The sequence below is a fragment of the Mandrillus leucophaeus genome, unplaced genomic scaffold (assembly GCF_000951045.1).
Source record: "Mandrillus leucophaeus isolate KB7577 unplaced genomic scaffold, Mleu.le_1.0 Scaffold1215, whole genome shotgun sequence".
Taxonomy (NCBI): domain Eukaryota; kingdom Metazoa; phylum Chordata; class Mammalia; order Primates; family Cercopithecidae; genus Mandrillus; species Mandrillus leucophaeus.
Genome location: NW_012100488.1, coordinates 676,220 through 701,432, shown reverse-complemented (window position 1 = coordinate 701,432; position 25,213 = coordinate 676,220). Strand labels below are relative to the sequence as shown.

Sequence of the window (25,213 nt, the reverse complement as noted above, 5' to 3'; positions counted from 1 at the left end):
CCACTCCCGGCTAATTTTTTGTATTTATTTTAGTAGAGACAGGGTTTCACCGTGTTGGCCAGGATGGTCTCGATCTCCTGACCTCGTGATCTGCCTGCCTCGGCCTCCCAAAGTGTTGGGATTACAGGCGTGAGCCACTATGCCTGGCTCATAGTATTTTTCTTAATATGTAGTTTCAAATCTTTTATTTTTGGAAATTTTTTTTAAATTATAATTTTTTAGTATGCTTTTTCTCTCTTTGGATTTTTTGTTGTTGCATTTTCTTTTCTTATCTTCAGTGGTTTATCATTTTTTCTCAAGTGTTTTTAAACTTTTTTCTTATTTCTGATTTTTAAAAATTTCTTCCTTTTTAACCTGTCTTTAAGGTATTGTCTGTTGTTTATTCATTTTTGAATTCCTTCTAAATTAGCCTTCATTTTTGAAGAGATTTTAAAAATTTCTAATTCTTTCCCAAGTTCTGACATCTCGTTTCTGAGTTTTAAATTTATGTTTTTTTCTTAATGTCTTGTATTTTTTTTTTTCTTTCTGGTCATCTGTTGAGAACGTTTTTCTCCTTGTTCTCTCTGTTTTCATAAGTTTGTGTGGGATATGTCTGTGAAATTAGTTTTAGTTTCCCTGAACTTCTAGACAGAAGGGGGTCAAGTGGCTTTTCTAACTTCACAGAGCTCCCCATTGTTTTCTTTTTTTTTTAATATATATATGTATATGTATATATGTAAATAAATATATGTAAAATATATATGTATATGTATATATGTTTATGTATATATATGTGTGTGTATATATTTGTAAAAGTATATGTATATTTTTTAATGGCTGCTTGCTTTCTGGGGTTCCCTGGCTCTGCTCTGCTTTTCCACCTATCTGAACCTTTGTTTCCTTCAGCTCTGTTGCCTCCATCCTGTTCAGGTTTGCTTCCACTCCTAGCAGATCTCCTCAGTGTGGGGCTGTGACCTGGGAGGGACACACTTTGGCTGGTCAGTTTTGGAATTCTCTGGCTGGACTGCTCTTGTCCTTCTGACCTTCCTGCAAACCTGTAGCACAGACCCGTTAATGAAGTGGATGTTCTGGGTTTCGGCTGAGGTTGTAAAATTGGCCAACATGCTTTTTTGTGAATACCTTTTGACTGTTATGGGCTGCTTCTGTTCTCAGATCTCAGACTCCTTGTTATTTCCTTCTACTTCCTTCTGCAGAGACACCAATACCATGAAAGACTTATGGCTGTTAATTGTTTGACCTCTCAGCATGTATTTGGGGGTTCATGGGGATACCTGATCATCTAATTTGTTGTGAATGTTGTCCGTGGGATTTTAGTTTTTGGTCATCTAGTTTATTATCTGTTGTAAAACACACACACACACACACACACGCGCGCTCACATTCACACTGTGTTGGGGATTTCTAAGACCAAATTTGGTCATTCTCTAGGATTCACAGGATTCTGTGTATAGTCATACTCATGGCTATGATTTGTTTTATAGTGAAAGAATACAAAGTAGCAAAACCAGCAAAGAGAAAAGTGCATTGGGTGAAGGCCACAGGAAACCAGATGTGAGCTTTCAAGAGTCTTCTGCTAGAGTGGATGTGCTTAACCCCTCCAGGATCAAATTGTGACAACATATATGAAATGTTGTCTACCAGGGAAGCTTGTTAGAGCCTCAGTGCCCAGGGTTTTTACTGGGGGGCTGGTTATATCTAGGAGCCCGTTGCCTAGCACATACCAAAATTCCAAACTCCCAGAAGGAAATTAGGGATTCAGCTGTGGTTCAGCCTTAAACCGTATCTGTCACAAATAAGTTTAGGCAGAGCGAGTGGGCCATTCTTATCAGTTAAGGCAGTGGGACCCCTTCCAAAACCCAAGTTTGCAGATGCTAGCCAAGGACCAACCCTGAGTGCAGGACTTTTTAAAGATAGGCAGTCTCAGGCCTGCTTTTCTGCATACACATGCACATACGCACACACATACGTACATGCACACACACACTCGCGCATGCACTCACAGTATTGACAGCCATTCGGAAACTCTGCCACCACCATAACCAGTAACTTCTCAGAGACCTCCCATTGAAAGGATTTTAAGCAGAAGACAAATATGTTGAGATTTTCGGGTTTGAAGATGTTAGTTATTGCAACAGAGTGGAGGATGGATAGTAAGCCACTGAGAATGGAAATAGGATAACTATGCAGTGGCTTAGGTGACAGATGATTTGTGCTTGAAATAAGGCCCTGGGAATCAAGAAGCTAGTATGGAGTCAAAGGAACACTATGTATATTTGTGACCATATATATGTGTGTATGTACATAGGTATATTAAGATGTTTATATTAATTTCTCACTGCTTTATAGTGCCTAGTAAGAAAATGATGTGAATGTGTGTTCTTATCTGTGCAAAGGGAAGGCTTTTATAAGCATAAATATAAAGAAGTATAGTCATAAGTCACTGGCAACAAGTTTGATAAATTTAAATATATAAAAATTTAAAACTTCTGACAAAAAGCAAGACAAAAATTCCTAAAATTTAAATGAAATGGGGAAGGTATTTACAATCTATGAGAGCATTAATGTTCTTACTATATTAAGAGCAAGTTGCAAATTAGTATTTTAAAAATCTTCATAGCCCGATAGAAAATAGGCAAAGTAGAATAATGAGCAATTTGCAAAAGAAGAAAGACAAATAGTCATTTTACATTTTCAACTGAGAGCCTTTAAGGCATGAACAACAATGAATTACAATTTTTTTCATAAATTAATAATTTTAAAAAAGGGTAGTAATCAGAGTACTTGCAAATCAGAAGTAACCCAAATGTCTGACATGTTTATTTAGATAAATTGGTGTACTCGTGCATTCATATCTTAAACAGCTATTAAAATCACGTAGAAAACATTAACATGACTGTTTATTATAAAGCGTGATTCCAGGTTTTCTGTTGATACTATACTGAATACACAGAAACATACATACACACGGAAAAATACTTAAAGGACATCCCCTCAAAATGTCAACCAGCTTTTCTCTGGGTTTATGTATGATTTTGGGTGGGATTATGGATGATTTTTCTTCTTTGTGATCAAAAAAACCCTTTTTTCTATTAAATAATTATCTTAGTAGAGACTGACAAACTGTAACCAATGGTGTAGCCTACTTATTTTTGTAAAGTTTACTGGAACACAGCCATGCTTTTCATCTGTATATTATCTGTAACTACTTTTCAGTACAATAGCATAAAATATTTACTGTCTGGCCCTTTAAGAATAAGTTTTTGAAACCTTCCCCTCACCTGTAGTGAGTGGTGTGCTTTTTATATTTAGAAACAGTCTCCCTCCTCCATAAACACACAACATTCTTACCCAATAATGTGTTACAAGAAAAAATAGCATTGTTGCTTATGGTGCTGGAATTTTTTTTTCCCCCCATAAGCTTCTTGATTTAATTCTTTCCTTATAAATAGTTTAGTCTGGAACAAGATAGGGACTTAATGACTTAAGTGCTGTTGATACTAAAATAAGTTAATATTTATTTTAAATATAATTTGGAGGCCAGGCGTGGTGGCTCACACCTGTAATCCCACACTTTGGGAAGCTGAGGCAGGTGGGGTGCTTGAATCTGGGAGTTTGAGACCAGCCTAGGCAAAATGGCGAAATCCTGTCGCTTAAAAAAAAAAATATATATATATATATACACACACACACACACACACAATTAAATATATATATAAATTATATATGTATATATAATTTAGTAAATCAGTGTTTTGTTTATCCAGGATTCTTAGCTAATATCTTAATGATATTCTAAAGAGAAGATTTAATAGATGTAGAAAGTTAAGAAATGAAATTCTGTTAGTATTATCACAGAAATAATTGGAGGCATTTAAAGAATTCAGTGTGGTTACTTAAGGGTCTTTAAAAATATATGTAAAAGATGTTTGAATGGTGGGTACATAAGCAGTGATGAGCAAGTGAGTTATGAACTTCTGAAAATGGTGGTGACAGCTGCTGTGTACCTGATTCTTTACAGAAATGCTATTTAATCCTTAAAATAATTGTGACAGGAAAACAAGAGTGTTTTCTGTTATGTAAATGACAACACTGAGTTTTGGAGAGTTTAAGTAATTCACTTAAATCATACAGAGGTTTGCTGAGCGTTCACTGAACTTAGGTTTATCTGAAAGGAACATTTATCATTATCTTTAGCCTTTTTTTTTTTTTTGTCTTGATCAAGAATATGTTTTTAACTGGTTATCAAGTTGTATTATAGACAGTGGTAAACTTCTTGTTCCTTGCTACCTGCAAGCAGATTCTGGATGACCATGTTTTAAGGATGTTTTAGGAAAATTCCTGCTGTTGCTAAAAGGTTAAACTTTATGAACTTTGAGAATCTACCAGGTCTATGATTTTTATCGTGTTTTTAAAAATTCTACTTGTATATTTAGTCTAAATTTAGATCATGTGAAGGACCATAACTATATGAACTCCTAAAGTGCTGTAGAAATCTTTTTAGAAATCATGTTTTGCCTTATATTTTGATATGTTGTGTATGACTCTGTAATCATTAACATAATGCACTAAGGAGCTCTGTGTCTTTTATATAGTTAACATCCATGTAGTTTATTTTTCTTGAATATAGAGCAGAGAAAAGATTTGACTATTCAAGTTGGATATACTTTTTCCCAACAAAAATAAAAACTATGTAAACCAACATTTTCTCTTTGTACTTTAGCCATTGAAAATGAGCCATATTTAATGGGTTAACATATTAATTGTCTTAACTTAGGTGCCAGGTGACTAATACTCCTTTTTTTTTCTTAGAAAAAAAAAGTCTGTATTTCCTAGACAATTTTTTTTGGTATTGAGATCTAATATATATTATTTTAGACATTTTAGAGTTAAGTAGAATATAAATTTGTAGGGAAAAAAATAGCTTAAATGTAAAGTACTTAACTCTCAGCCTAGTAAATGACAACATCAATACAAGTTTGAGAGTAACATTTTAATAAAAAAGAAAAGTAGATAAAATTCAGTTAGTTTTAATCTAAGATCAGTTTATTCAAACTAAATCTTTGTTTATTCTGGTCCATAGAAACTAAGAAGAGAGAATATCTCCACTACCCGCAGGGATTTGTGTTTAGAGAAAGGCCAGCATTGCCCTCAGGCTGATGGTTTGGAAACAGTGGATATAGTCCATCCCCAGTCTAGAATGTTGCCAGTTTTTCCTTTGTGGTTTAATTTTTTTTTTAAATTATGCTTCAAGTGTTGAATTGTCAGTGCATCAGATGCTCAGATTCAAACGAATGCATCAAAATATCTAAGATATAAAAAACAAATACAAAATATTATTGCTTTTTTTTTCTCCCAGTATTCCCTTTTACTTGTTCGTGATTTGACTGTGACTAGGCCTTTTATATATGGTGAATGTTCTAACCCTGATGAATTCATGTAGATAATCTCAATGTATTATATTTTTCCTCTGAAAGGGGAAGATTGAGGTAGCTATACTCCAAGATAATAAAATGGCAAATATTAATAGACTATTGATTGGTATGTTTCAGTTATTGGTATGTCATCTTATGGTCCACTGAATGACACTGTGGTTGTCATGATTGAAGTTTGTTACTCTTTTTTTCTTTTTTTTTAAGACAGAGTTGTTTGTTTGTTTGTTTTTGTTTTTGTTTGTTTTGTTTTGTTTTTAAGACAGCGTCTCACTCTGTCTCCCAGACTGGAGTACAATGGCGTGATCTTGGCTCACTACAACCTCCGCCTCCTCTGCCTCAGCCTCCTGAGTAGCTGGGATTATAGGTGCCTGCCACTATGCCCAGCTAATTTTTGTATTTTTAGTAAAGATAGGGTTTCACTAGGTTGGCCAGGCTGGTCTTGAACTCCTGACCTCTGATGATCCACCTGCCTCAGCCTCCCAAAGTGCTGGAATTACAGGCGTGAGCCACCATGCCTGGCTGAAACCTGTCACTCTTACACATCAGAGAAATCCTAAACCCCATGTGAATAGTGTGGTTGGCCATAATTTATATGGCTTATATAAAACATCTTTGTGAATGCTTATAATTACATAAAATTTATTCTTTCATTTTTGTAGTCTGTTCGGCAGTTGAAGTACTCCTTGTTTAAGAAATCACTACTGGGCAGTGTTTCGGATAATGGAATAGTAACTCTCTGGGATGTAAATAGTCAGAATCCATACCATAACTTTGACAGTGTACACAAAGCTCCAGCTTCAGGCATCTGTTTTTCTCCTGTCAATGAACTGCTCTTTGTAACCATAGGCTTGGATAAAAGAATCATCCTCTATGACACTTCAAGTAAGAAGTAAGTGTGACATGCTTATTTTTAAATTTAGTAACAAATAGCTATTATTCCATTAACAGGCATATTTGTGATTTGTATAGACCTCTGACTAATGTCCAGGGGTCCTAAAGTTTGTACAGTTGATGAATCTAGTAAGAAAGAATTTTCTTTTCAAGCAGAAAAAAATAGATGGATTGCAGGTAGTATTTAGAGTACTTCTGAAACATGAACATAGAGAGATGACATCTTAATGATTTCACATTTTAATTTTAGCGTCTTTTTCAAAACATGATAAAACGCATATGTTTTTAACCCAAATGATTAATTTGCTTTAAAACTGATTAATTATCTAGAGGAAGGTTTAGAAACCATTGACATTTTTGGCTGGGTAATTCTTTGTTGTGAGGGGCTGTCCTGGGTGTTGTAGGATATTCATCAGCATCCCTGGCCTCTGCTTACTAAATACCAATAGCCTAAATGGTGTCCAGACATTGCCAGATGTCCCCTGGTTGCTCCCAGTTAAGAAATACTGATTGTGTACTGGTGTACATAATCTTCTAAGCATTTGGGCCCACTGTACCCTCTTCTTGTTAAATTTAGGTATGCTTAGTTAGCTAAAAGAAACAAAAAAGAATGCAAGAGTGATACAGTTGTATTCAAGATGCTTAACACTGTCTGTAGATCATGTGGAGTATGAATGATACTACAAGGGAAGGTCCCACTGTCAGCCTTTATTATGATGCTAGAATTTTTACTGTTAGGACTTATTTGCTGTCTTCTTTTATGGAACAATTTACTGAGAGCCCAGTAAGCCATTATTCTCTTATACTAGACACACCAGTAAAGAGCTCAGCTTCAGCAGATCACCATCCATATTTCTTTATTAGTTTCCTAAGGATCAAGCATGTGAACTGTGTTCCTCTTAGCTTTTTGGTCAAAACTGCACAACTAAGAACAAAGTAACAGCTGCACCCCTGTGAAAGGTCATAGTCCTCATGAGGCCTAAGCAGGTCAATAATGGAAAGTGGATACTTAGGTCCTCCTCAACCCTGAGGGCAGAGCCCCTGTATGTGGCGTAATAGACAGTTCTGCTACATTCACTCTCAGAATAATAATTAAAGAAGTAGGTGCTGCTTCTGTAGGATGCGGAATGTACTTATTGGAAGTGAATAGAAAAGTAAGATGGAATGTTTGGCAGTTCTCTACATGCCATTTTATTAGAAATGTCTCTAAGTCAAATTCTGAAATTATGCTTTAAACAAATATTTGGGAAATGTGTGCTCTTTGATCAGTTTGAAGTGTTAACTCTGGTTTTGGTATAGTTACTTATATAAGCTAATATACCCGTACACAATAACATACTACATATACTTTGTTCTCCTTCCCATAGGCTGGTGAAAACTTTAGTGGCTGACACTCCTCTGACTGCGGTAGATTTCATGCCTGATGGAGCCACTTTGGCTATTGGATCTTCCCGGGGGAAAATATATCAATATGATTTAAGAATGTTGAAATCACCAGTTAAGACCATCAGTGCTCACAAGACATCTGTGCAATGTATAGCATTTCAGTACTCCACTGTTCTTACTAAGGTGAGACATTTTCATTTCGGCATTTTTGATTTTATTAAATAAATCTAACTCAGAATATGGAAATTATATATTGTCAAACACAGTAGTTTTGTTTCATAATTACATAATGATTTTACATGTAATATTATATAATTTAGTACAAAGCCATTTGATATTTAGTTTAAAACTTTTTTTTTTTTATTCTTATATATTTCTCTCTTTAAAAGTATTTTAAATGACATTTTGATTTAGAGGGAAACTCAGATCTGCCAGCAAGCTTAAGATTTGCAAGGAAAAAAATTCATTTTTTAATCTAACAGGGAATTTATAAAATATTAATGTATAGTATGAAACATTAGTAACCTGAGCTTTTAAATATTCCATTACATTTCAGTCAAGTTTAAATAAAGGCTGTTCAAATAAGCCCACAACAGTGAACAAACGAAGTGTTAATGTGAACGCTGCTAGTGGAGGAGTTCAGAATTCCGGAATTGTCAGAGAAGCACCCGCCACGTCCATTGCCACAGTTCTACCACAGCCTATGACGTCAGCTGTGGGGAAAGGAACAGTTGCTGTTCAAGAAAAAGCAGGTAAATATTGCTTATATATTGTTGGAGGGTTTTTTGTTTTTGTTTTTTGTTTTTTGGCTTACATATAATTTGCACATTCTTCAAGAACCTAGAATTCAAATTTCTTTGAGTATTTAGGTAAAATTAGTAGAAGTGAAAATCATTGAAGAAGTGAAAATAGTAACTTTAGCTATTAATTTCAAAAATGTTAAAAGGCCCCTATTTAGCTAAACTTCTCTTGTGAGAAATATTATCTTAAAAATGGAAGAAGGCTAACTCAGAAATTATTCATCCTTAATCCTACTACATACTGAATGACTTTTCATTGTGTCTTCAGATTAACCAGTAGAGAATATGAAACTTTGACACTGTCTTATGATTCGATCTCTTCATTAAAAAAAAAAAAAAGCTATTAATGGCTCTTTTTATTTCACATTTTAGAATGAAAAGTAAGTCAAATGATGAAACGAGTATTTTAAAGTACTAAATAGTGCCTGGCACATATTAAGCAGTATATTCGTAATTTGTTAAATAAAAATAGATGAGAATGTTGCAATTTTTAATGATTTCTTCTCTGATATAATTGATGAAACAGTTCTGAAACAGGATTCATTTAGACTTTATTGATGTGTTATATGATAAGCTTTCCCATACTTATTGTAGAAAATATTTCTTGCTCACAATAAAGAAAATATTCTGTAAATTCCTGAAAACCTTTTCATTTTTATTTTAAGAAGTTATGCTATACTGTCAATGTGCAGCAAATACTTTAAAAAGTCTACATGGTATACTAGTATGTTTCCAAAATACTGTGCTCAGTAGAAATGCATATATTGATGTCTTTTAAATTTTTCGGGATAAATACTTGGGCAAAAATATTTATTGGTGTTTTTGTAGCATGATTTTGCTATTTCCAAGTAGAAGCAAAACTTTATTTTGTTGATCTTGATAGTGTAGAGTAGTATTTTAAAGTAAGTATGTTCACTATAAATTTCCTGTGAGTATCTGTATCATCCTTATATAAGGGCCATTATATATTAGAAAAATAATTAGGTTCTTATTTAGGAACTCCTGGAGACAAAGATAATTCATATCTAGTTAAGGAAGAAATTATTTTTGAAATATAACTTTGAGTAATGTCTGCCAACATGTTGAATTAACTAATTATGAAAATTGCTATTATCTTACAAAATTAGCTTTTTTCATAATTTTCAAAAATTAAAATAAAGATTCCGTCATTCACTATAAACTCTCTGAAGTCTCTCCATTATTCATTTAGTTTTATAATAAGAAGGCTCTTGTTTAACAAAGACAGCATTAATTTGGAAATCAAAGACTTGGATCTTTCAGGATCATGGATTAATGATAACTCTTGGTAGATTCGCAAAATTTCTGGCAAAGTGAGTGAGTGCTCTGCCCCTACAAAGTTAACAATATTTGTGTATTGATTGTATTTTGAAATGATTGTCATCTTACAGAAAAGTTTTAAGAATAGTACAGACAACTCATGAGCATTACCCTTTGGCAGATGCACTTTATAAATTTTGCCACATTTGCTTCATCATTCTCTTTCTCTTCCTCTCTCTTTCTCTCTCTCTCATTCTCTCATTCTCTCTCTCACTCACACACACACATTTTTCTTTGCCTCTGAAACATTGAGAATAGTAGACTCAGTCTCTGATCTGTCACTTCTGGCCAGGATGCCTTTAGGCAATTTTCTTAACCTTTCTGAGTCTCATTTTTTTCCTGCACACATTTAAGATGATATTTAACTTTTAGGGTTATTATGAAAATCAGAGAAAATGTATTGGAAGTACTTGGCACATGGTAGGTGCTCAGTACATTATGTTGTTGATACTACCATTGTGGTCACCATGATCATCACTATTACTATTTTAAGCTTTGATTAAAATTAAAGTTTAGAAAAAATTTCTGTTGCTTCTGTTGAAGTTGTCCAGATTTAGTTATTCCAAAGAACTTCTCTAAACTTGCTGTTGGTACTCAGTTTCAGAAGGAAATCATCATTTAAAAAGAAAAGAATAAGACTTTAGCACTGTTTTCAAATGATACCAAACTTCTGTTTCCTAAAGTTTCAGAGGCTGGAGTTAGGCATTCAAACATGTTAAGGACCTAGAAAAAAGGAGAGGAAATTTCTTCCTTACAACAACTGAACTGTTGCTATAGACACTCTTCAACAATAGTACAAATGATTTGGTAATATTTTAACTTTATAGCAGTTGTTACTAGAAAAGTTTGTTAGCCAGTCTTGGGCATTTTTGAATATGCAGTCTGTTTTTTGTTTTCATCTCAGACTTTTCAGTTTTTCGTTTGGGCCTGAGATGCCAAATAAAGCATTTTTTAAAACGTAATGCAATAACGTGCTACCAATCCTGATGGCAGACTTTAATCAAAATTTTTGAAGCTCTAAAACTTTGTCCTTACTCCAGTAATGAAACAGAAGCTACTGAGCCTGCTGAGCTCCTCTTAAAAGGTCTCTACCCTAAAGCCATGCGTTTATATACTGCCAGAAAAAATACACTGCTGCCGTCTTCTTTATTGTTGTCTACCATACTATTCTTTATGAGTTTGGTGTTCTGGTTTGCTTCCTCTTTGAAACTACGGAGGTTAGTGAAGTCATTTGAGATCTGTAATGCTGAGGGCAATGTTAAACTCCCACTGTTAGTGAAAGAAAAGACGGAAAACCCCTTCATTGCAAGTCAGGGAAGAAAAGTAACATTAATTGAATCCCGCGGTATGTTAGACATCGCTCTATATGCCTTACAGACTGAAAAGAAAAAAATCACATTTGTAGATGATCATAAGAGTCAGTTAATAGCAAAAGTAAGTTGTGTTCAGTGTACTTTAAGAAAGCAGCAAAGGATATAAAGTATTTTAGAAAAATTCCAACAAAATGGCTAAAATAAGGTATTGCTGTATGAACAAATAAGCTGTTTTCTATTGAGGAACCTTTTGTTCCATGAAAATCCTGGTTAACTTTAGCTCTTGTGATATTCTGTTTTATTCTCCTTATGCTCATAGTTGTAATATTACCAACAATATGAGTGATGCATTGATTTTTACAACCCAGCTCCTGATGATAAAATTTATTTAGATGTAATAACATTGATTTTTATATCTAATTCCTATAAGGTTTGCCTCGAAGCATAAACACAGACGCTTTATCTAAGGAAACAGACAGTGGAAAAAATCAGGATTTCTCCAGCCTTGATGATACTGGGAAAAGTAGTTTAGGTGACATGTTCTCACCTATTAGAGATGGTAAGTCTGTTCAGAGGATCCTGTTCTCTTGCAGGTAATCAGTATTTTTATTCTGGCTAAAAGATGTGAATAATAGCTTCAGTCCAACTCTATTCATGGATCAGTTTGCTCATTTTCTCCATCCCTGGGGTGGTATCTTTTTCTTTGTCCTGATATTTTAAATGTTATCATTCTAAAATATATGCTGGTAATTTTCACATGAGAGTTATGCAAATAGCTCTCAAGTTAGCATTTTAATATTCACAAAGTTCCTTGAAGGAAGTTTTTACCTTCATAGGCAATCTGTCCCTTGTATCTACTTCTAAATTAATGTTCCTAAAATTTTGGATGTTTTGATATGCAAAAAAGTCTTCCTAATTTAAAAAATTGTGTGTGTATAGGTACATACCTCCCCCCATCCCATAAAAAAAGTTGCCATAATAAAAAGCAAATTTTGCCAGCTGGATAAATAGAAGGATGATATATGTTATTCTTCATAGTGTCTGAACTAAGTACATTATTTAGGTGTGTCTTTTTGGTACTAACATCCATGTTTTTCTTAGTGGAATGGAATTATCTCATTGCTAACAGCAATATTATCAATAACATGGATGACAGAGTTAATATATTCATACTTTTTGACCTTGTAATTCCATTTCTACAAATTTATCTCAGAAAATACTGAGAAGCCCACAAAGATTGGTGTATTTATTATAAGTGTACCGTGTCAACAGCAGGATCTCGAAGTTGTTTCATCCACTCGTTATCTTACACAATTTCATTTTTTACTTTAAAATTGTCTCTTTTCCAAATTTTCTACAATTTTATAGTCAGAAGGAATAAATACATACATGATGGTACAAAATTATTGAGGATCTTCTGCCTTACCCTGGCCTGCAAATTTCTATTTAAATTACTAAGTCAAACTGAAAGAGGAAGGATTCTTTTCTTTCATGATGAAGAGAAGTCAAACTACATAAAGAGTGAAGAGAAATGAAACTACATAGTAAAGGGTAAAGAGAGGACGGATGTGAGTGGAGAGAAAAGTGACTAGTGCTGGAGTTGAGAAAGGTTTCTGGGGTTAGTGCTGAGTTCGGAGTTTTGGCCAGTGGGACTCCTCTGGAGCAACTTTTGCATTGAAGAATGTACAAAGGGGCTTTTTGGAAGTGTTTGAGTTATAAATTAAGTTCTCTTTAATAGTTTTTAAGACAAATGAATAAATTACTTTTTTCTTTAATTACTTTTGCTATGTTTAAAAATGTTGTTAGCATTTGAGTCATATGCCCTCCAGATTCATTATGGTTCCATAGTATTGATAAGGAAGCTAATAACTTCTAAAAGTGTGCATGTACATGCTGTGCAATTACTGGGTACATATACACACATGCACATAGATGATATTTCTCCTGATATAATTGTGTGTTTATTGGCCATTTGAATTTCTGGTGAATTTGTTAATGACTTTTGCTCATTTTTTATTAACCTGTTAAAGTTGAATTTTACAATTTTTGTTATGGACTGGCAAATGAATATTACAGGATTAAAATAGTCTTATACATATTCTACCATTGAAATAAACACTAATAAAACTTTGTTTCTTATAACATTGTTCTGCTTTGCAAAATATTTTTGTATTATTTCAGTTGATCCTCAAAGCAATTTTCTGAGCTTACCAGGATGTTATCCCCATTTTATAGATGCAGAAACTGAAACTTAATTGCATTTGAGACTTGTCCGAGGTCACAAAGCTATTAAGTGGTATAGGCAGAACTGGATTATAGCTCTCCATAACCTACCCCAGGGCTTGTTACACTATACCTTGCTACCTCATTAAATGACTGTACTATAGAATTATCTGTTCATATTTGCTGCTAAAGTATGAATGAAGCTAAAAGAATGTAAAAGAGAAATTTAAATCAGTACTCTCCTACCTTTAACCTCACTCATATTTAGCTTTTTAAGATTGTTAGTCTTTGAACTCTTTGGGGAATGAATAGGAAGCCTAAATTGATATGGTTTCTCTTTCACTAGTTTTAAATTTTGATTTTCTAATTTTGTTATAGATGCTGTAGTTAACATCAAGGGAGGTGATGAGTCCATAGGCAAAGGAGATGGTAAGAACTACTTAGATGTATTTTCGTGAAAATGAAAAGTGATATTGTATTATCTATGCTGTGTAACAAATCACTCTAACACTTTGAGGCTTAAAAAAACAAACATGTATTATCTCATAATTCCTGTGTTTTAAGAACAGAGCATAACTTGGCTGAGTACCTTTGCCTTCAAGTCTGTCTTCCTGCTTCAGTCAGAATGTCAACCAGAGCTTCATTCAGCTTAAGGCTCAACTGGGCAGGGAACTGTTTCCATGCTCATTCCTATGGCTGTTGGCTGGAGATATCAGTTCCATGCCCATGAGTTTCTCTATATATGGGGCAGCCGACAACATGGCAGCTGGCTTACCTCAGAGCCGGTGAGCAAGAGAAATCGAGAAGGCATCCAAAATGGAAGCCCTTTCTTAAGAATATGTTAATAACCTTAATCTTGGAAGTGACATCTCACCACTTTTTCATATTACTTTCGTTAGAAGCAAGTTACTAGGTCCAAGCCATGGTCAAAGGGAGGAGATTACCAAAGGATGGGGACGCCAAAGGCAGGGGTCATTAGAAGCCATCTCAGAAATTGCCTTCCAAGATACGTACCACAGATATATACCAAATTAACAATTTTCAGTTATCAAAAACTAATACTGACTAAAACATTGTGTTTTGCTGTTTTCAAAGTATTTTCACAAATAATATCTTTGAAGCCTTACCACTCTGGGAGATGGATATCATCATTCACATTTGCAGATCGGGAAATAGTCATAGAAAGTTTAAGACTTTTGCCCAAGAGTACACGTCAATTATGGGGTATATCTGAGAAACAAACCACTCTTCAGAATGCAGATCTATATCTTCTCCCATGTTAATCTGCCTATCATATTAAATGCTTCTCTTCAGTGTCCAAGGTTGGAGGACACCATGTGCACATGCAGTTTTTTCCTCTTCTTTTCTAGGCTTTGACTTTCTACCGCAGTTGAACTCAGTGTTTCCTCCAAGAAAGAATCCAGTAACTTCGAGTACTTCACTATTGCATTCTAGTCCTCTTAATGTCTTTATGGGATCTCCAGGGAAAGAGGAAAGTGAAAATCATGATCTGACAGCTGAGTCTAAGAAAATATGTATGGGAAAACAGGAATCTAAAGACTCCTTCAAACAGGTATTTGCCTGAAAATGATACCGAACTCACTGTATATGTATATCAGTAGAAAGCGGGTGGCTGCCAGTCTGCTGTGCACTTATTCTTAAGTCTTGATGCCAGTTTTTAATAACTACAGAATACTTTGAAATCTCGCTTTGGATATGTTGAAAGTTACAGCAGATGGAAAGTTGCACTATTTTTCTAAGATGGGATACTTGATATAGCTTGATGAAGTGTGCAAGAACACTTTATCCCTGAATCCTTTTAAAGTGTATTTCATTGCAGTGTACAACATCAAGTTGGTGGTTAAATCATTAGAGCAAACTGATGGTGCTAAGAATGGAATTTATCATTGTTACTTTCTGCTAAAATATAGTGTATAATATAGAATTTAATTTCTTATGTAAGGGTTCAGAATGATCAAAAATTACCAGGAAGGCCAAGCCAGTTAGGTGTACAATATGTCTGTATTTTCGTATTTATTGTTTAGAATGATACTGAAAAGATACCATGTAAGAAGTACAAAAACATCTTTTATTTTACAAATATTATTGACTAGTTACCACATGAATGGTTGTTTTTTTTGTTTTTGTTTTTGTTTTTTTTGCCAGTTATCTCTATTTTAAATGGTACTCAACAGCAGGTGTTTAGTAAATGAGCTTTTCCTCATCATGTTATTGTTGAGGTTGTTTTTGATTAGTAAATGTTACTTTATTTTGCCTCTAGTTCTTGTATTTTTTTTCTTATTCTATATCCCTTCCTATTTTCCTTCAATTCCCTGAACCTACATACTGGGATGAAAGAGAGAAGTAGGCAAAAATTATATGGGTAATATGAGTAAAACAAAAAATTGTATATTAAAGTCATTGTTTATTTTAAATATAAAGTTAGCAAAGTTGGTCACATCTGGTGCTGAAAGTGGAAACCTAAATACCTCTCCATCATCTAACCAAACAAGAAATTCTGAGAAATTTGAAAAGCCAGAGAATGAAATTGAAGCCCAGTTGATATGTGAACCCCCAATCAATAGATCCTCAACTCCAAGTACGTACATGAACCTTCTGATGTTTGAAAGTGTTTAATTGAAAAATCATCCCAATTGTTTAACTTGTAAAGGAGAAATAGAGTGCTTATAGACTAAAAATGTTCAAAGAGTTTAAAGTTTATGCACACTTTTATAGTGTGAGTCTTACTAAAGACAATGAAATGGATATGAATAGTTAAATTCAGGTACATTGATTTGATCTTTTGGTGTGAATTAGATTTTCAGTGTAACGTGTATTTATTTAATATGGTAGAGATAGAACTATTATGTAGGATCCTTTGAAAAGGGGTGGTTAACTACCTGAAAATGTCTTTTTCTCTTTCATATTCAAGTCTTATCCTTAGAGTTTGTGCTGCAGACCCATACAGACTTGATCACATTTAAAGGAATATTTGGTTTAACTCTAAGAGTTATCTACACAAAGCAACTCTTTGTTTAGAATCAACTTTTATATAAATATCTATATTTTACTTGAAGGTTTCTGTGGATAGATATTGCGTTAGCTTAAACTCAAAGGCTTTTCCTGTAGCAGTACTTTACTCATGTTTTCCTTCTGTTTGTTTTTAATAGTCTTGGTTTATCTAGTTTGTGGTGCAGCTTGTCACATTCATCTTTTATAAGAGGAAATGGTTCATAGATTCTTCAAGATTAATCCCTCTGTCATGTGGTATTACATTAGACAGCTGGCAGTTTATATATATAGATGAATGACTATTAGAAATAATGTTATAGAAAGTTTCTAAGATTTGTGTTCCAGACAGTGAATTTTTCTAAATGTCATAGGAACACTCTTCTTTGCCAGTTTTTCAAGTTTTCACATGCCAAATCTTATTTAGAAATGTTTGATGTCTCTCAGTCCAACTTGACTATTAATATTTTCTTCATTCTTTATTTTAGATCCAAAGATAGCATCCTCTGTCACTGCTGGAGTTGCCAGTTCACTCTCAGAAAAAATAGCCGATACCATTGGAAATAACCGGCAAAATGCACCATTGACTTCCATTCAAATTCGTTTCATTCAGAACATGATACAGGAAACGTTGGATGACTTTAGGTAGTAATTGAGAAACTACTCCTTCTATCTAGACCTTACTTATTTTTTTCTAGATGTAAAACCAGAACTATAGATAATGTTATTGGTTACTGTTGTCTGGGTTCTGGTAACCGTAAAGCCATAGAAAATATGATTAGTTTTGTTGATCTTTTCATACTGCGTTTATTGATTATGAGCCAGGAAAATGCACATTTACCTAGGGCAATTATTAGATAACTCAGCAGGGCAGTCTAGTAGGCAGACTGCCATTGTGAACTTTTTTTATTATTAAAATGTGGACAAGTTCTGGTAAGCTTAAATTGGGTTCTTACCTGCAGTATGTTCATAGAGATCATCTATTAGGTATGCTGTGTGCAATAATGTAGTAGAAAAAGATATTTTAAAGAGCAATTCTGAATATTTTCCAATAGAATGCATTAGAATGTAATACTTAATCTAAAAAAAAATTCTTTCTCAGACTTGTCCTTGTCTTTCTCATCCTTCGAATTGTGAACATTGTAAGAATGTGTTCTGCAGTGCTGCTTTCTTTTATCATCTCGATATTTTTGGAAGCTGTCTTCAATTATTAAAATCATTGGTGCCTTTTTTCCTTTCTAACCGATAGTTAATGTTCTAGCTCAGATTTGCATTACTGTAAGCAAGAATGTTGGAGACAATGTGCAGTTTTTGTTGGTGCATGCTTCCTTTTAATGTTTAAAATACTTGTAAAATATATTGTTAAATGTTGAAAAATACTTTTTAAAGAAAAATTATAACTTTAGCATTTACCCAGCCTAGTATATGTACCAGATACTAAGGATACAAAAATGAATGATCTGCCCACAAAGGCCTTATGATTTAGTTGGACTCGGTGCAGTGTGTTCTGCTATGTGTGTTTCTCTTAATGTGAATTAATTCATTTGGGATCAGTAAAATAGAACAGTGTTGACAATATGATGAGGAAATTTTGTTTGTTCATGTAATAGCAGCCAAAATAAAGTACACATGAACACAGCTGTAACTGGATAGCCCCAATCCTTCTATTCTCTTCCATTAAGTGACCATCACTTCTTCACAGTAAGGGATTATTCAATAATTATCTATCAGATTTTTACTATGTCTTTTTAACTATGTTAGTATTTTTATTAGGATTTAATTGTTTTTGTTGTGATGTGGTTACAAAGTTGCATACATAGGTTTTTGAGTGCTTTGCCAATCCTTTTTCCCTAAGTTCTGTTATTTTTAATACACAGTGTTAGGGAATAACGTTTTTTTCAGGAATGCATAAATATTTATGGCACAATAGTAGAACTGTCTAGACACAACTGACTACAATACGGTGTGAGCAAAGTGATGTTGAAATCACAGAAAGGGGGCAGTTCTTCTGCGGGGGCAGATTTAGAAAGGTACACTGAAGAGATTTTATTTTATACTGACGTGTGGGAACAGCTTGAGCAGAGACATGATCGTACATTCTAGGAATGTTTGCAGAGAGAAGGCACCATGGTAAGAGACGAGGCCTAAAAAGCAGTTGTCAAGGTCTTAACACACAGGTAATGGAGAGTCATCAGAGTTTTTAAGCACAGGAGTAATGGGTGCTGTCTGTTTATTATCCATTTATTCAACAAGCATTTGGGTGTCAGTTCTCCACTGGCTTCAGATTATTTGAGGACAGTGGGCTCAGGGCCTTTCCTTCAGCAGACCCAGCGATCTGAGTGCTGGAGCAACTCTGAAATGGCTGTGCATTACTGCCCTGCTGTCAGCTTTTGGGGTGGCCGGAGGTTGTTTTTCACTTTCTGGTCTGTTCGTGGCTTTCTGTGCGTCAGGAGAAGTGTGTCTGTCCCGCTTCCAGGCCTGCAGAGCTGCCGCAGCATGTTTGGTGAAGGTCTACAGTGCCTCTTGGTTCTGCTGCCCTGTGCTGCATGTCTGCACCTAGGGGTGGTGGGTAGGGACTTCTCTCAGCTCTTCTGCCCTATGACCATAGGCAGCCTCTGCCTGAGACTCACTGAGGACCTAGAGTGGCTTGGAGGATTTCTGTAAATTCACTTGTTTTGCTCTTCGCCTAGGTGTTCATCAGACTAGGTATTCATCTACACCTATCACTGGCAGGACAGAGAGGGTAGTGGGCCTCTTTCTCAGCCATCCTCCCTGAGCAGTATGGCGTGGTTGCCATCTTCTCCATAAGAGCCTGGAGAGCCTTAGAGGGATTACTCGCAGTTTTTCTCTACCGCCGTAAGGCTTCACCAGGCTCTATGCATCTGTATCTTAGGGAGTCCCTCGCCCCTCCTGTTACATCTGTCCCTACTTTTTTTACATGAGTGCTGAATGAAGGCTTGTGGGAAAAAGTTGGTGAGTAAATTCAGACTTTGTTTGTGTCTGGGACCCCTTGGAATTCTAAACTATCAAGCAGTGTTAACTTGGCTTTTAAAAATCTTACCAAAAATTCAGGTAGTTCTTTTTACTCTGTCGAGGGCATGAAGCTGGGTCTCTTTTCTCCTAGTCATGGGTCTGTTTTCTCCTAGGAGGAACTCCTCATTTTCTGGATTTTAGTTCATTTAGATTTCTTTCTATTCTCAGCTCTCAGTTGAAATTAAAATAATATGATTTTATAGGTTATCAGGTTTGTTTTTGTTGTTAAGAGTTGGGAAATTAAACTTTTGCACCAACCTAATACATCCTAAGTGGAAATCTCTGCGTCTGTTTCTGTTGTCTATTAAGAATATTTAAGTTTCTTTTGGCAAGCAGATCCCTTTGATCCTGTAGTTAGTAGGTTTCAGGTTTTCTTAGCACTGGTTTGTTTCCAGTTTGCCTTTATTCCTAGTGTGTAGTCTTCTCTTCTGGCATCAGCTGAACGTCTGGAGTATTCACTGTCTTTTTCACCTTGGTGGGTCCCAGACTTGAGCCTCTGTTTTGCCAGCATCACGAGGCTTCCAGATACTTTCTCTGCTCTTTAGTTGCTTGTTTTATGGTTGGTTTCCTGCCATCTAACCCAGTGCAAGCATTGCTTAGAAGTCAACAGATGTCGTAAGGGGAAATTGCAGTTTCAGGCTTACTTTTCTGCAGGTCTCCCCTCTTCAAGACCTTGGCTCTTACAGCATTGACTACCTTGGTAGGCCCAAACTCTTAATACTCCCCCACCCAGCGAGACTATCTCAACCTCCATGCCACTGCCTCAGCTCAGTTTCTTCTCCACACTGTGGAATCAGCACGTTATCTAGAAGGAAAAACAGAGGTAAATGTGGAGCTTACCTGGTAGTCTTTCCTTTGCAAGATCATGGCCTTTCAAGTCCTGGCCACCTTGGTGGTTCCCTGATAGTGTTTTTGTTTGTTTTTAATACAGTTTTTACTATAACTGAAAGTAGAAGAGGAAATTTTTAAAAATACCCTCGTAGTTACAACAGAAAAACAATAAGTTACCTGGGAATAAATCTACCAATGGTAGTGAAGATTTTTATAGAAAAACATTTAAAATTTTTTTTTGTTCAGAAGCATTAATATTTAAATAAATGGAGAGATTTTATAGAGATATTAGTTCACCTAAATAAGGTCAGTAGATTGAATGCAGCAATTCCAATTAAAATCCCAGCTGGGATTTGGAAGAAGATGATGAAGTGATTCCAAAATATGTATGGAAGGAAAAAAAATCTAGGAATAACTAAGACACTTCAGAGAAGAATAAGGCTGAAGGGGACTTATTTGTCAGATGAATACACTTAATTATTAAAATATAATTAAGATATATAGCATGGCACAGGGAGGACATATTGGCCAAAGGAATGAAATAAGCTGGAAGGAAACCTATGCATATATGGAAATGATAGAGAGGTAGCATTGCAGATTTATGTGCAAAATATGGAATAATCAATAAGTTGTGTTGCGACATCTGTTTTTTCCTGTAAAAAATAAGTATAGATCCTTATTCCATGCTATTGAGAAAAATCAGTTCCATGTAAATTAAAAGTTGACATTATAAAAGTTTATAACTTCATGGTAGGAAATCATTAAAAATAAAATAATGCACTGCCTATAAAAATACATTGGTAAATTTGACTGCATTATTAAGTTAGTGTATTTGAGCACATTAATAAGAACTGTTTATCACACGATATCACAGAGTGAAGGGATAAGATATCTGCAGTTCTCATATAAATAACAAAGGATCAGATTATGTAAAGAACGCTTACAAATGAGTAAGAAAAAGATATGAAAAAGCATTTCAAGGAAGAGGAATGGTATATGAACACAGGGAAGATAATTCAACTTCATAATTAGAGAACAAAAAATGCAATGAGATATGTCACACCCAGTAGATGGGAAAATATAAAAAAATCTGGTAATAGTAAGTCTTGATGATGATATAGAGCAAGAAGAACTCTGTTATTCTGGTGACATCCATTGACACTACCTTTGGAAAACAATTTGCATGATTTGGTAAAACTGAGTATACATTTGAGTTATACTCGGTTATATCATCAATGGACATTGGCACATGTGGGTTGGGAGATAATACATGATTGTTTATAACAACATTGTAATAGTAAAACCTTGAAAACAATCAAAATATTAACAGGAAAATAGATACACCAGTACAAACCACTGATTTATGGATATATAAAACATGAATCTTCAAAACAATATTGAATTCTTTCTTAAATATAAGCTATATGGTACCCTTTTTTTGGAATGCTTACGTGCTCAAAAACATGCATAATGAAAACACTGACTACAGATTATATGTTATACAAATGTATTAAAAAAGCAAAAGCATTTCTTTGTTCAACAAAATTCAGGAGAGTAATGACTTCTTGCTTGGGCTTTTCCCCAAGAGTTAAGTGACAGAATCAGACAGGAACACACAGGAAGCTTCTATGATTTGATAACGTTTAGTTCATAAGTTGTGTGGTGGGTGACTGAGTGTTTCTTTTGTTATTACACTTCATAATTTTTATATATTCTTTTGTAGATATGAATTAATTGCATTTTATTGAGTAAACCATGCTATAACCACCCAAATTGCCACTTTCTACTGAAAGTATATTTTTTCAATAGCTAAACTGATAATAATAAAATGATCTTTCTAACCTAGTGAATTTTCTGTGTTTCATTGTAAGATAAGTTTGTGTCTTAATGACAATTTCTATATAAAAGAATATAGTATCAGAGAGTTCAGGAGGTAAACAGCCTGGGTTTACATCCTAGCTTCATCATTTACTGGTTGTGTGACTTTGAACAAGTTATAACTACTCTGTGGTTATTTCTTTTGTAAAATGGAGGTAATAATTGCACCTACTTGTGAAGATATTTTAAATGAGTCCTTACATTTAAAGTAAAAGAAACAGTGCCTAGCACATAGTAAATAAATGCTCAGTGCATTGGTATTTTTATTATTATAATAATTATTAACGTTCAGTAATTTGGCAAATGAAAAAGTTTAGTGAGTTTCTTGAATGACCTAGAATTGGTTAAACTATTGTAATTCTAAAAAGTATTTTCCATTCTTCCTAGAGAAGCATGCCATAGGGACATTGTGAATTTGCAAGTGGAGATGATTAAACAGTTTCATATGCAACTGGTATGTATGGCAAATTTTATTTTAATATTTTAAATGAAAGTAGAGTTGTGTGAATTTTTAAAAATTCATTAAAGGTAATATATTTTAGTTGTTTTATTTAGTTTCTAAGATAAGTAAATAGGTAGTTTTAGAAATTAAATAAGTAAAATAGATTTTAACTGGTCACCTCCTTTTTAACCTCTGAAGTACTTAAGGCTTCTTTTTTCCATGGCTTTCTTCCTGATAAGTAAGCAAAAAAGCATCTTAAATATGCAAATACAAATTTTCCAAATACATTAATTTCACCAGCGATCTTCCATTTATATTAACAAAGTAGTAAGTTGTTAAGTACAAGAAGTATCATTCACCTAGTTAATTGAACATGAGAGAAATGATAGCTGAAAGTATATTAAACATAGCCTGCCGAATAAATGTGAAATATCAATAATTTAAAAAGCATTTTCCCCTTTTTCTAGAATGAAATGCATTCTTTGCTGGAAAGATACTCAGTGAATGAAGGTTTAGTGGCTGAAATTGAAAGACTACGAGAAGAAAACAAAAGACTGCGGGCCCACTTTTGAAGTTTCAGTGAATACCTTAATGTTCTATAATTTGGGAAGTTTCAGGCAACACGGAACTACATAGAATCAGTATTGTTTTCATGGCTTCCAGGGAAAAAAATTTTTTCAAGTAAAAGTGTGATGGGATTTTATACCAACCACTGTTTCATCTTAAAAATATGTATATTTTTATATTAAAAATTGTACAGTATGTCATCTACCCAATAGGAAAGTCAACAGGATCTTTATTTTTTTGAAAGCTTTAGCCATCCACTAAGTGCCCTTTTTAAGAGAAGAAAATTGTGCATAAATATTGGTTGTGTTTATTTTTTAGTCATCTTTTTTTTTAACATATATTTTTTATTGACAAATTGCCTCTCAAATTTTTGGGGCTAGTTGAGATTTAAAGACTTTGATATGCCTTCTATTTTTATGGAGAAAGTAATTTTAAAATGGCAATTGGTGTTTCTAAGCCACTGATCAATAAAGCATAGGGTTGGCTAGTAATTATTTCGTTAACTTGATGAAGTCAAGTATGACTATTATTTATTGTACATTTGATAAGACAATTTTTGGAATTTTGAATTGCACAAATTACATGATATCTTTTGCATTTATGTTACTATATTGTACTTCTGACAAATCTTTATTCCTGGGTGGTATTTTTTAGATATCTTTACCTATAAAAAATGTTTAAGATTCATAGGACTCGACAAGAGCTATCTATCTGCTGATTATCTCATTAGTAATATGCAACATTGTACTGTAAAATTTCAATCAATATGACAACTTATAATGAGTGGAGATTTCATATTAGACACTAAATATTATAGTATTATTGCTATTTTGTTTTTCCAAGTAAGAAGTATGGTTTATTTTATTTTGTGGTCTTTATCATTAACTTTAATTCTTTCTGTACTGTGTATAATATTTTTATATTACTGGCCTTACCATAAAATTATTTAGAAAGGTTGTCAGAATAATTTATACCTCTTTGGCAATAGACAGATGTATACATCTACCTACCGTGATCTACAATTTTAGATTAAATGAAGCTTGGGAGGGCTACTGACTTGTTTACCTTCTTGTTGTCTCTTGTCCCAAAGATTTAAACTATGTATCTTTGTATAGCTCTCCTGCCCCATTTTGACTTCTGAGATGAAAGTATGTACTAACATTTAAAAAAAAAGAAAAAACTTTAGGTTACTAACTTTATGGGTTTCTGAAGTGATGGAAATTTTCAAGGATATATTTAATAAGCATAAACTTACTAATAATCACTTCCAAAAATAAAAACAGGAATATTACTTTTACCCAGTGTGGTTTCGAGAATACATTTGTACTGAAGCATATAGGGATGTTAATGTGATCTTTTCCTGACAGATTATGAAAGCATTATGACTTGTAACAAGTTTACTTGTATATCACTAGCTAACAGGTTTAGAAGACATAAATGTTAGTGTGTTTTGCCTACATGATGTATTTAAATCTATTAATATTTTCCTATTGCTTTTTTTGAAAAATAAATGCACATAATGTCTATTAAAAGAGGTGGGATAAAATAATTTTAGTAATTATGTGTACAAATGAAACATGTTTGTCATGGAATTTAAAAGCTAAGTAAGTATAAAAAATAAAATTTTAGATGCAGAAAAATAGGGAACATGAAATTGAAATTTCATTGTTGGCCAAAATGACATGAGAGATTTACCTTCCCACCTGAAATTAAAAAAGAAAATATGTGAAACAATTGTCAGATATTAATCCTTGAGAGAAACTCAACGAACCCCAAACACAAGAAATAAGAAAACTATGCCAAGGGATATCATTATCAATTCCTTAAAACCAGCAACAAGGGAGAATTTTTTTTTTAAGTAGCTAAAGAAAAAAGACATAGGACAGAGAGAAGAATGTCAGACACTGGAGCAACATCTTTACTGAAAGAAAAGCTCAATTTAGAATTCTATACCTAGTGAAAATATTTTTCAAAAACAAAAATGAAATAACTTTTTCAGACTTAGAAAAGCTAAAAGAGTTTGTCACAAGCAGACTCCCACCACAGGAAATGATAAAAAAATGCCTTTAG

At 33.9% G+C, this 25,213-nt stretch overlaps 1 protein-coding gene across 1 annotated transcript in view; it reads left to right on the top strand.

Moving 5' to 3' along the window:
- Positions 1–24,777, top strand: part of NEDD1 (neural precursor cell expressed, developmentally down-regulated 1) — a 47,070-nt gene extending 22,293 nt beyond the window's left edge. The window contains exons 6-15 of the mRNA XM_011971361.1: positions 6,092–6,321; positions 7,691–7,892; positions 8,266–8,461; positions 11,591–11,719; positions 13,762–13,812; positions 14,754–14,956; positions 15,826–15,982; positions 16,881–17,037; positions 22,522–22,588; positions 23,044–24,777. Of these exons, the coding sequence (XP_011826751.1) occupies positions 6,092–6,321; positions 7,691–7,892; positions 8,266–8,461; positions 11,591–11,719; positions 13,762–13,812; positions 14,754–14,956; positions 15,826–15,982; positions 16,881–17,037; positions 22,522–22,588; positions 23,044–23,148 (1,497 nt within the window). The 3' untranslated portion in view covers positions 23,149–24,777. The remainder of the gene's footprint in view (positions 1–6,091; positions 6,322–7,690; positions 7,893–8,265; positions 8,462–11,590; positions 11,720–13,761; positions 13,813–14,753; positions 14,957–15,825; positions 15,983–16,880; positions 17,038–22,521; positions 22,589–23,043) is intronic.
- The last annotated feature ends 436 nt before the right edge of the window (positions 24,778–25,213 follow it).